At 39.8% G+C, this 13,416-nt stretch overlaps 1 protein-coding gene across 6 annotated transcripts in view; it reads left to right on the forward strand.

Annotated features, from left to right (window-relative positions):
- The first annotated feature begins 4,961 nt into the window (after positions 1–4,961).
- Positions 4,962–13,416, forward strand: part of LOC110532368 (msx2-interacting protein) — a 42,254-nt gene continuing 33,799 nt past the window's right edge. For 4 of the 6 annotated variants that reach the window (XM_021616211.2, XM_021616213.2, XM_021616212.2 and 1 more), the window contains exons 1-2: positions 4,962–5,329; positions 8,018–8,338. In XM_021616211.2, the coding sequence (XP_021471886.2) occupies positions 5,247–5,329; positions 8,018–8,338 (404 nt within the window). In that variant the 5' untranslated portion in view covers positions 4,962–5,246. Of the gene's footprint in view, positions 5,330–8,017; positions 8,339–8,358; positions 10,223–13,416 lie in introns of those variants that run through there. The other 2 variants (XM_036988308.1, XM_021616216.2) reach the window with 2 other exon arrangements.

The following is a 13,416-nucleotide window of genomic DNA, read 5'->3' on the forward strand; positions in this document are numbered from 1 at the left end:
TGTTCCAACATCTAGTGGAAAGCCTTCCCAGAACAGTGGAGACTGTTATAGCAGCAAAGGGGGAACCAACTCCATATTAATACCCATGATTTTGGAATGAGATGTTCAACGAGTAGGTGTCCACATACTTTTGGTCATGTAGTGTATTTTGCTAGGTTAGTTATCCTCCAGGGATGAAGTGGTAAAAAAAGGGGGAAACCCTGAGCGCTGTGAGTATACCCTATGCAAATAAAGATCCATTTAAAGTGGTGACCCATCATTCAGGGTAGGTGTCACATATCAGTTTGCAAACAATGTAAAAAAAAAAATGTTGAGTTAATAAGCTGCATACAAACATGGTCTCTTTTTTGCTTTCTTGAGTAAGGCAGCTCCAAAATGCAGGTGTTTCTGCCTAGCTCAGTGCTTTCTGTGGTGGTGGGGCAGCCAGCGGAAAATACGGAGTGTAGAGATTGGTAATGTCCTCTAGTTGCGCCGTGATTGGCTCAGTGTTATGTCACTCATGGGGACACTATGTCGCCGCAAAATCTACGCGGAGAGCTCAAATTTAAGTCCTTTGGGTGCTGCCATAGAGTTACATTAGAAATGCCCATCCAAAAAGGCTCAAGGTCATTGGCCACAGATAAAATTATGTTTTATCTACCGTAGCTTTGATTAGACTGATCATGTCAACATCATACTTTCAAAATCTTAGCTAGCAAGCTAGACAAGCAGTCATCATGATGACTCAATTCGACAATCTACTGGAAAATCCTTTTCAATCCTTGTCATATGAAGAGAAATTATAGATAAAACGGATTGATGCTCATCGGCCATTGGACATCCACATTACACAAAAAGTTGGTAATCGCAAATTCAACAATGAGTCGTTTGGAAGGAATCAGTGGCTAACTGCAAGTGTTGCAAAGCAATCACTAGACTGCTATTCAATGGAGTGGGTATGTGGTCCAAGTCTGGGTTTAAGGGTCTCTTTTCCAAGCTTGAAAGGATAAACATTCAACACCATGGGCCAGAAAAAGTTGAATACATTGACCATGCTGTCAATCCAGCATGACTTTTGCTGCGTTCAAAACAACTGGAGAATCTCAGACTTCAGTGAGTTCAAGACAACTGGGAACTCTGAAAAAAAAATAAGCTCTGACTTGGAAAATAAGTTTCCAACTCGGAATTCCAAGTCGGGAACTCAAGCCTCTTTCTAGAGCTCCAACTTGAAGATCACTGATATCACGATTCGACCTGGTTTATTTCAGAGTTTTCAGTTATCTTAAAAGCACCATAAATCCAGAGAATGCCAGACTTTGATAACAAACCTTGATTGACAAAATGTACCCACAAGAAGGACCGTTGCGTCACCTTCCTGTTCAAGTGGGCACAGCACAACAAGGTGAGTCCACAAATGTATTGTATGCTGCTGCATAATTTATGTAATATGCCAGGTATATATGTACACTGTAGCTAATAAAGTAATACTAAGTGTATGTTTTGTAGTAAGCTGTTAGTAGCGCATGTGCCTCACCCTAATAATTTGGTCTCTTTCCCATAACTTAGCCTACTGTTCTGATTTGGTGGTGCACATCTAGCCTATAGCCTGTTTTAGAGAAATGTAATAATCTGTAACGATGTGAGCTAAGAGTCGGGAAGCAAGTTCAGGGAGTGAGTGTATTAATAAATAAACACAACTTAATACAAATGAAGAAATACGAACATTGCACAGACATAACACAGGAACAGAAACAATAATGCCTGGGGATATATAGGGAAGGTAATCAGGGAAGTGATGGAGTCCAGGGGAGTCTGATGATGCGCAGGTGCGCGTAACGATGGTGACAGGTGTGCACCATAACGAGCAGGCTGGTGACCTAGAGGCCAGAGAGGGAGCACACTTGAAAGTACCCCCTCCCCTACGTGCGGTTCCGACCGCAGAGCGCTGACCAAAATTACGATCCTGGGGATCAGGAGTGGACCGGTCAGGCGTGGGAACCCTATCAATCCGGCTGGGGTGCAGGAATCTGACAGACTGGCTGAGGCAGGGGAGCCTAGAGATCCGGCTGAGGCATGAAAGCCTGACAAGCCGGCGGAGGTAGGGAAGCCTGGCGAGTTGGCGGAGGCAGGGGAGCCTGGCGATCTGGCTGAAGCATGAGAGCCTGTAGCGGCTCCCGGATCTGACGTCTTTCCACTGACACAAAAAACAAAAAACACTTCCTGATGCTTCCCTTAGTTGAGGCATTATTCTGTAACGATATGCGCTAAGAGTCGGGAAGCAAGTTCAGGGAGTGAGTGTTTTAATAAATGAACACAACATAATACAAAATAAGAAACATGAACAACGCACAGACATAACACAGACATAACACACAAAACAATAATGCCTGGGGAAGGAACCAAAGGGAGTGACATATATAGGGAACGTAATCAGGGAAGTGATGGAGTCCAGGTGAGTCTGATGACGTGCAGGTGCACGTAACGATGGTGACAGGTGTGCGCCATAACGAGTAGACTGGTGACCTAGAGGCCGGAGAGGGAGCACACGTGACATCATCGAATATTGTAAGAGCGTTCATTGTCTGCCCCCTTTATTTATGCTACGGTTCTGACTTGATGTACAGGGAGAATACAGTAAGAACGGTCCATGTTCTGAATTCTGTCGCTGTAGTTCTCTCATACCAAGGTAGTGGAATTCTACTCTACCAGTAACCATAATGTCCTTCAAGCCAAGGGGTTATTCTGTAGAAAACTATTTGCAGCAGGATGAAACAATTCCATGACACATTTGAACATTCATCTTTCGTCATAATTAACTCTTTATTTTACATAATGCAATAATAATAAAGGCATGTACAACCGACAATACATACAGTGCCTTGCGAAAGTATTCGGCCCCCTTGAACTTTGCGACCTTTTGCCACATTTCAGGCTTCAAACATAAATATATAAAACTGTATTTTTTTGTGAAGAATCAACAACAAGTGGGACACAATCATGAAGTGGAACGACATTTATTGGATATTTCAAACTTTTTTAACAAATCAAAAACTGAAGAATTGGGCGTGCAAAATTATTCAGCCCCTTTACTTTCAGTGCAGCAAACTCTCTCCAGAAGTTCAGTGAGGATCTCTGAATGATCCAATGTTGACCTAAATGACTAATGATGATAAATACAATCCACCTGTGTGTAATCAAGTCTCCGTATAAATGCACCTGCACTGTGATAGTCTCAGAGGTCCGTTAAAAGCGCAGAGAGCATCATGAAGAACAAGGAACACACAAGGCAGGTCCGAGATACTGTTGTGAAGAAGTTTAAAGCCGGATTTGGATACAAAAAGATTTCCCAAACTTTAAACATCCCAAGGAGCACTGTGCAAGCGATAATATTGAAATGGAAGGAGTATCAGACCACTGAAAATCTACCAAGACCTGGCCGTCCCTCTAAACTTTCAGCTCATACAAGGAGAAGACTGATCAGAGATGCAGCCAAGAGGCCCATGATCACTCTGGATGAACTGCAGTGATCTACAGCTGAGGTGGGAGACTCTGTCCATAGGACAACAATCAGTCGTATATTGCACAAATCTGGCCTTTATGGAAGAGTGGCAAGAAGAAAGCCATTTCTTAAAGATATCCATAAAAAGTGTTGTTTAAAGTTTGCCACAAGCCACCTGGGAGACACACCAAACATGTGGAAGAAGGTGCTCTGGTCAGATGAAACCAAAATTGAACTTTTTGGCAACAATGCAAAACGTTATGTTTGGCGTAAAAGCAACACAGCTCATCACCCTGAACACACCATCCCCACTGTCAAACATGGTGGTGGCAGCATCATGGTTTGGGCCTGCTTTTCTTCAGCAGGGACAGGGAAGATGGTTAAAATTGATGGGAAGATGGATGGAGCCAAATACAGGACCATTCTGGAAGAAAACCTGATGGAGTCTGCAAAAGACCTGAGACTGGGACATAGATTTGTCTTCCAACAAGACAATGATCCAAAACATAAAGGAAAATCTACAATGGAATGGTTCAAAAATAAACATATCCAGGTGTTAGAATGGCCAAGTCAAAGTTCAGACCTGAATCCAATCGAGAATCTGTGGAAAGAACTGAAAACTGCTGTTCACAAATGCTCTCCATCCAACCTCACTGAGCTCGAGCTGTTTTGCAAGCAGGAATGGGAAAAAAATTCAGTCTCTCGATGTGCAAAACTGATAGAGACATACCCCAAGCGACTTACAGCTGTAATCGCAGCAAAAGGTGGCGCTACAAAGTATTAACTTAAGGGGGCTGAATAATTTTGCACGCCCAATTTTTCAGTTTTTGATTTGTTAAAAAAGTTTGAAATTTCCAATAAATGTCGTTCCACTTCATGATTGTGTCCCAGTTGTTGTTGATTCTTCACAAAAAAATACAGTTTTATATCTTTATGTTTGAAGCCTGAAATGTGGCAAAAGGTCGCAAAGTTCAAGGGGGCCGAATACTTTCGCAAGGCACTGTAAGCCTACTTTTAAAAAATGAATTCAACCTTATTAAGCAAGTCAAATTCTTGAAAATAATACATGTCTATAAGCTTATAAATTCCATATAAGCTTAGTACAACTGTCTAATAAAGGTTTTATTACTAAATGTGTTGTTTTTGTCATTTGCGTCTTTGTATAGTAACTGCAGTAACCTAGTTTTATGTTTTCTTATCCAATGGATAATACACTATTCAATGTCACAATGTAAAACATGTTTCAATGGCCTGTTGTTGGACTGCTTTCCAGTTGCTGCCTGTGTGTGTGAAAGATTAATTTCATACCCTTCGTCTACCCAAACCAATGACCCAAACCCCAAACTCAAGCATTCGATACCCACGCATGCGCAAGACGAAAGGGCTCTCAACTGAAAGCGGAAAAAAAGAGTTCACACACAGTGCCACGCGTGCGCTGTGTGCGCCTCATTACGAGCAAGGGTGCTGCATCTTTTTAGGTAGCTACAAGCATTATTTCGACAGCCAAAGGTCGCATGGTGTCAGGGACGCGCCTAGTCACGGGAATGGTAATAGACCGCATGCTCGTACACCCAGATCGCGCACAGTAAAGGAAATCAAACAGAGTGCAATAATTGAACCTAATGGTTACATTGGGTCAGAACAAACAGTTGATGATCTAAGCACGATACTTTGCTGCGCTCAATTTCGCAACGTATTTTACTTTGTATCGGAAAAGATAAGGACATCACAAACTCTTCTGTATGATCGGGGGACAGGAGCGCACAGTATGGTCCGTGAAACCAGACATTTATGGGTGGGAAATTTACCCGAAAATGTACGAGAGGAGAAAATCATTGAGCACTTCAAGCGGTGAGTAAACGATCTTATTCCGAATATTTGATTGAGTAGGTCACAACTGTCAGCATCTGCCTGCCGGATTCCCCTAAAATCAGAAGATGATCAATCCTGGAGCGAATTGCCCAGGCAGTGACAGTAGGTAGCCTGGCTAGGCAACTGCCAGCAAACCAGCAACACAAGTTCACAAAACTCGGATGAAGAGTAAGTCGATAGATATTGTAGTTAACTAACATGAACGTACAAATTGCAATCTTATGACCCACACCTGCATTTCGCGGTCTTGTAAGCCATCTTTTCCACACCGTGGACTTGGAAATAGCCTAGCTAGCTAATTGCTTTAGCAAAACAGCTATAGCTAGCACCACTGAATACTCTTGCCACTGTAACAGCCTACCGGTTGTGGTGTGTTAAGACAGTGACTTGAATTGTGTTTACAATTTTATGGTTAGCCTAAAACTTGCCAGTTGCGGAGAGTGTCTCGTGCAATGGAATTCTAACTAAGCAAAAACAATTGAGGTAGTTTGCAGTTCCGCCAAGACTCACTGCAACATTGTAGCAAATATTGAGGTGGCTTGTGTGAAGTGATGCAGAGCTGACTCTTGCCAGCAGCATCACAATGTAACTGATATGGCGTCAATTAGCCTAATGTCATTAAATGTCAGTGGCTATACCAGTTGACTATCAAAATAAACTGAAATGTTCATTGAATGTTGCTATTAGTTGTTGTTCAGTTGATTAACATAACATTTGGTATAGATTACAGTGATATCCTACAATGTCACTAAGATTTCCTTCCTTTACATTGGTTGCATTCATAGGTTGTGTAAACAAACGACCATATGATGATTATAAACCCTAATGAAACTGCCAACATATAAGAAACACGGCTATATATGGCACGGATCATATTCTCGATTTTAGACTACATGTTGATATAGCAATTTTTTAATAAAAAAACAAACTTTATATAAAAACGGTAGGCTATTGTTGAAAATAATTACTTTTCACTACTGAAATGTAAAGGGCAACATTTTTGCCACATTGTTCCATTACTATTATTTCACATTGTTATCAGTATGTCAAATCAGATTTGACGGCAAAGGCTATCGTTTTTGTGCATTAAACATTTCCCAACATCTGAATACATTTGGTTCTTGTTTCGACGCTGTGTGCGCTCTCTAGCTCCATACTGGCCGCCAAGGAAAAAACAGCCTGCCTATCTTTCGATATAGGCACGAGGAGTAGCCTAATTAAAAGATGTGACATCCATATTATTTCTTTACGTTAGCTGAAGTGCTGCATTCATGTAACATTATGGCTGTCTATCCTGTGTTGTAGGCTAAATGGCGTATGTATTTCTGCTACGATTTCAAGCGCATTGTTTGCTATGCAGTGTATGTAGACAATATTCATCAGATCATTATGACTTCAAGAGTATCCTACAAAATACAGTCCGAAATGGCCAAAACGGACGTTTATTTAGGCATACTTTCCTTTAATGTAATCCTTAGCCTTTGATGGTATTGCCAGATGCATGGCTTATGATAGCCTAACTGTTTTTCAAATCTTGCGGGGCATTTATGTCATGCTTATGATTTTAATGCATTGGTTACGTCATAAGAATGTAATATGCTTAGGCTATTACACGTATAATAAGACAAACGTTTTGGACAATTGATCACATACATATTGTATTGACTTTTGAGTATGAAGCATTTTGTTGAGGGGAATGAGTGCGCGTGGAAAACACATTTCGGGGTAGTCTACTTACTCACTGCTCTTCAAGCAGTCTTTAGTTAAAGCTTTTGTAACAAGAAACAGCCAGCGTATGCAGGTGCATGACAGCTACATTTGTGATTGGAGTCCTTGAAGATGGGGGACGGCAGAATGAGGAAGCAGTGTATACGGTTTTCTAAAATGGCGTCGGAGGGTATTCAATGTGGGAACTGGCATGACAGAGAGACTACACTTATGGGCATTCTCAGGGTGTCTTTCGGAAAATAAGCAGAAACAGATTTATGCTCTAGTTTTCATTGAATATATAAAAAAAAAGTGTTGCATGGAGCTAAGCTCTCCAAGACTGGCAAATAACCAACCCCAAACACATTTTTTTTTCTCCAGTTGGTTTATAAACGCCATAGGCTACAATAAAAATACATTTTCAGGCAGTAAACCATTTTAATTATAGGCTACATTCAAGGTAACGATTGAAATCATCACTTTTTTCCTGTATTTCTCTTAATCAAGCCTTTTTGGAATGCCATATTGCATAAAACATATTGCACCCACAAGCAAGAGGAAACCAGGAAATGTCACGTGTAGTTATGCTGCATTGTGCAGACCTCATCAGAGTTCCATCTTTGAATAGCTAGAAGGAGGAACTTTTCTCATAACTAGAATACATCCTCTATTGAAACATGTATGTATAGTGCTATCTGCTTAACCAACAATGCATTATGAAAAATAACAAATAATGTGTCACAAAGGGATGAGAGAGAGAGAGAGAGAGAGATCTTTCAGTTGTGCAACTGACTAGGTTTTCCCTTCCATTTCAATATTATAAAACACATATATGGTGAACAGTAGGCTCCTTTACCCATTGACTTGTTTCCATTTCCAATGAAATATGGCATACACCTTAAATCAATTAATTATTTGTTGCTGATCTCTTTTCCTTATAATTCCCCCTTTCCTCCATAGATATGGACGTGTGGAGAGTGTCAAGGTCCTTCCAAAGCGGGGGTCAGAAGGTGGAGTTGCAGCCTTTGTTGATTTTGTGGACATTAAAAGTGCCCAGAAGGCTCATAATTCTATCAACAAGATGGGGGATAGAGACTTGCGCACTGATTACAATGAGCCAGGCACAATCCCTAGTGCCGTGAGAGGGCTGGACAATAGCCTGTCCTTAGGCTCTCGTGGGCGTGATGTTTCAGGGTTCACAAGGGTGGCAGGGGACCTGGTGTATGTGCCCCCTGCATTGCTCCACAGCAGAGAGGGACGCTATGAACGCAGACTAGACGGGTAAGTGGACAAAGTTTCTCTGAACGCAGGGGGAACTTTGTTTCTTGTAATGCCTTACCTCCAAGCATATTCCACAATCTATTAATTTACTTGTTTGGGGGTTAAAGAGGAGAATGAGGGGGAAATAAAATAAGTTCATACGCAGGAATAAATCTGTAGGCATCCCTTCCAAAGTCCTCAGAGCGTCGCCATCGCTCATGGATTGATATGGTAGACACCAAGAAACTGTAAATGAGCATGTATGTACATCATGCACACTTGTATTTCTATGTGTGTAGTAAATAGCGTATTTGCTGTTGAGGATTATCTTTGTAAACTTAAACATTCCTGTGAGGTGGATATCCCATTTGCAGAGAGTATGGGGCATATTGGATATCGTAAATCTCCCGGGATTAATGGATGCTGGAGAGAGTTTGTTCCAGCGGCCTTCCCTGGAATCACCCTGATCTGGAGTACCATGCCCTCCTTGGTGGATTAATGGGTCATTTTTGTATAACAATTCAACCAAGAATACATATTTGCATATTAAAGACGCATTCATTAGTTTTTGGATTAGTAGAAATTGGGTTCTCGATCATTCTGCACCCATTCCAGTGGTGTTTTCAAATGCATCACTTCCCTTGTGGTCCGGAGTCATGTGGATAACCTAAACCGGATATGTATTCCCGTTGGATTAACTGGCCAATCACAAAAGGATATTCTATCATTCAATAAAGTTGTGGGTTATCCGGTTTTGTGTGGGATTATGTTTTGTTTCAGGTTTTAAGAATTAAATGCTGGGAGACCTCTACTGTTGATCAACTTTGTAGAGAAATGACAGAAATGTTGAGCAAATTACAAACACTTTTTGAATTCTAACTTAATTTTGTTGGTGGTTCAAATTATTATTATTTATATTTTTGCTCTTGAAAGAGTGAGACTGTCCAATGGATGTAGGGGGAAGCATTAAACATAATTTATTAGAGGTTTGGACTATTTTTGGATCATACAAATCAATACAATTACATGGAAATATGGGGCTACCTGTCTTCTGGCATTGGATTACCTGCCTCCTGAATGTGGAACTACATCTGTCCATCCTTGGATACAATTATTCCCAGAATCAGAACACACATCATCCTGTCAACTTCTTCCCAAAGAATAAACCTATTGCCTTTAAGGGAACTGTACATGTTCGGGAGAATCATTGGGTGAACTGGATTATTTCTGACAGGTAAACTGTGTTATGGTCAGATCATTTTTGCTTCAATGGATCTAGTTGGACTATTGCTCAATTTTGCACACAGAATGTGGCGGACTATTAAAGATGAAGATGAAAAACTTTTCCATAAAATCGTTTGCCATGATGTTCCAGACTCATTGCTCATGGGGTATCAATAGAGCACTGTTTACAGAAGCTGGACAATTGGATATCATTTCTTGATTTGACTGGACTCTGTAGCCTAATTTTCCATGATTTTATTTTTATCAGTTATGTTTTATGTAACCATTTTTGAAAGGATAGTTTAGTCCTATGACTATTTTCCACCACATCAAAATCTTGTTACAATTGGATTTGATTTTTGGATTATCTGATCAAAGCAAGTGAGGATTCCTGCCATACTGACGAGGATTAATGTTTTGAACATAAACCTACCTATACTGTGTGCTTTTCTCTGTGGATATATTTTTACATTGACTCTTTTTGGAATTAGCACTGCAAACATCTGCTTGGAATAATTTATTATCTTGGCTGCAAAGACTTTTGTTTGAACATAAACCTACCAGAATGTTTTTGGTACATTTTTATGCCCACCCTATTGGTTTTTCCTTTTTTTGCTCACAAAGTTCTGTCTCCCTAGATTGTATTTGGAATTGTAGGTCGGGTTACCGCTGTCTCAAAAGGTTGGTATATCCTGCCCTGTGTATTTTAGCTGTTCTCTCTAACCCCTAGTTTGAACCCCTGTCTCTCCATATTTTTCACTAACAGAAGTAGCTGTTAAACATACGGTTTAACTGCTTGTTGTTATTTGCAGACTCTTTACTTTTTACCTGCTGTCTCCCCTCACCTTGAACCTACCCTGCCCACTTCCCAGCTGCTAATCCCTGCTCTCCCTAGTCAATAGTATCACTTTGCTGAGGCATTTTTCACATTAAAGTGAAAAATGTAGATACAGGCCAGATCATGGTAAACAGAGAAGGAATCATGCACCTCCTCTGAATGCTTGTTAAAACATGAACAATTACGTCAGATTTAATAGTTGTATCAGTTAATCAAAATCAGATTATATTCAACCCAATTTGAATTGCTATTGTATATGACATTTTACTGTCAGATTTGCCACCACTAAAGGGTTTATGCCAATGTTTAGATAGCTAGTCTCTCATTTGGTCTTGCTACATGATCGTTAGTAGCCTAACCTTGGAAACTTGTGGTCAAGTCCTTTTTTCTTCTGAGCCCAAGAGCAGGATAAGTCCAGGAACAGATTCCTGATGTAGAATTTATACTGGAAGCCAAATTATCCATTGGCTTCAGAAACCCTAATTGTCACAATTTACAATGTTGCATGTAAAATCAGAGAACTGCAATTATAATAATATTTTGTTGATCTAGTAGGTAGCATGACATATTCACACTAACCTTACAGTTTTTATATGATACTGGCAGCCACAAAGTAGCTAAAAATATGTCAGTGCCAAAGAACCGTTATTCCTTATGGCTATGGGCAGTGCATGCACTTGACAGCAACACACCTACTACAGTAGCTAGCTAGCAATCTGTTCGCTGTATACAGTACCAGCATGTGATGGTAACAAACAATTATAGATAAAAATCCTGCCTTAATAGGTTTAATTATTTTACGATTCATGAATAATTCAAATTCTATGAGTGTCAGGACAATGGAGACACTGGCATTGTACACCCATTTGAGATTCAAATATTCAGAAAGTCCCAAAATAGGTTAACGCGGTTCTGTCCAGATTTGGACTAAACAGCATAGTTGCAAATATCTACATGGAGGAGTTCACAAAAGTTTGCGTCCAAACCATAGAGCAGGGATCATCAACTAGATTTTGCTGTGGGCCAATTTAATTGTTGAGTGGATGGTCAGGGGGCCGGAACATCATTTCAAATCATTTGTAGACTGCAAATTGACCGCAAGAAGCCCAAAAAGATGTAATATGATATTTGACTAAAACATAATAATTTTAAATCTTGCTTGCATTTGTATATGATTACGAGTCTCTCTGATATGCTTGGGAATAATTGGGAACACATTTCCAACATTTAAATCGCTTGGGGCTGATTTCCTGGTGTTTTTAAAGTATTTAATGTCCAATATTAAATAAATACAAATATTTGCTCAGAAACTTAGGGTGGGGGCATATAGAGAATGATAGAGGCCTCTAGTGACCATAAGGCTGTATTAGCATGGGCAGCGCCATTGAGGGCTTCCACCATTTTAATTTAGTCAACTGGGTGGGACTTACAAATTCATTGACTGATCCCTCATGGTAACCTTGTTGGAGTCATGTCTAAACATGTCATCAGGAGGGATCAGCCAATCGTGAAGAAGAAAATATACTACTTCAAAATAAAGATTGCATGTGCAGCACCATTGAGGATATCACAGATGGTATAATGACACAGATACAAAGAGGAGTCCTCTATATAGCTCTATTGTCCAACATGTCATCATGCAGCCATGCAAATCTACATGAAAACATAAATATGAATGCATTTGCTAACAGAAAAAAGGCTAGTGGGCTCGATTGTTGAGTCATAGCTCATTGCAAATAAATTATAAGTATATTGGCCCTAAACCACAAACCCCATAGGTGCCTTATTGCTATTATAAACTGGTTACCAACGTAATTAGAGCAGTAAAAATAAATATTTTGTCATACCCGTGGTGTACGGTCTGATATACCACGGCTGTCAGCCAATCAGCATTCAGGGCTCGAATCTCCCAGTTTATAATTTCAATTAGATTGTATATTAGTTATACTTTGGTTTCTTTGAGATTGATAGACTCAAGCAAAGCAGAAGTTACACCGCCAGACCCTTTTATACTGCGTTTCAATAAGTCACAGATTAATCTCATACGTATGAAAAAGTGAATTAATAATCTAAGTGTGTTTGCTACATTGTAAGCTGTTCCATTTTTAAGTAGGCATGAATTGGGCTTTTTTATTCCTCTGCCCTAATTCACAACATTTTTAAATATTTGTTGATAATTCACCACTTCAACTCATGCTTTTTTTTATGGACCCCGAATGCCTCCTTATTGAGGTGGTGGTGTACCTGCTATAAGAACATAAATTAGTACAATTCTATTCATTAGTTATCGGAGCAGAGGATATCAATCAATTTCAGTGTACCTAAAATCTTTCGATTGGTGTTTTAGGCCATTCTAACATAGATGAAGGCTGTCACACCTTGACAAGCTACCAGTTAGGAGGTCTGGTGATTTTCTACTTTAGATAGCAAGTTGCAGTATCTTGCAGGATAATCCTCAGAAACTTCTGCATTGTACTGATTACATAATTGATTATGAATAAGCGCGGTATCTTTCTAGCTAGCAGCTACCCCTGTGAATTTAATTAAAATATAACATAACAAATTGTGCAATAACATTATGATCTTAATTGCACAATACAGTGAAAACCATGTAATTGCGATATTTTAGGGTTATCATAATATCAAAATCTAATCCTGGACATCCCTAATGACAAGCTAACATGCGAGCTCAGTAGATTAGTATTGAACTATCAACTGCTTGTCTAGTGCCTGAAATGCTCCTCAGTTCCATTTAAGAATGGATTCCATACCTTGAAATAGCTTCTCGTCAATAATATTTGTTGTATTGTTATTAGGGTTGCAAAATATAAACTGGAGCTAGCCATCATCTTTGATTTGTCTGATCCTGCACTATTAATGTACGGCTGTCCAGAATAGGAAAAATATATTTTTTAATAACGTTAGGTTTTAGCACTGCATCCATTGAAGTCTCCAGACTTTTGTTTTTCCACATCCGGTTGTGCTCTCTATTGTGTGGGTCATGAGAATTATATAGAAACTAGTTTTCTTTTCATTC

This window comes from Oncorhynchus mykiss, chromosome 9 (genome assembly GCF_013265735.2).
Source record: "Oncorhynchus mykiss isolate Arlee chromosome 9, USDA_OmykA_1.1, whole genome shotgun sequence".
Taxonomy (NCBI): Eukaryota; Metazoa; Chordata; class Actinopteri; order Salmoniformes; family Salmonidae; genus Oncorhynchus; species Oncorhynchus mykiss.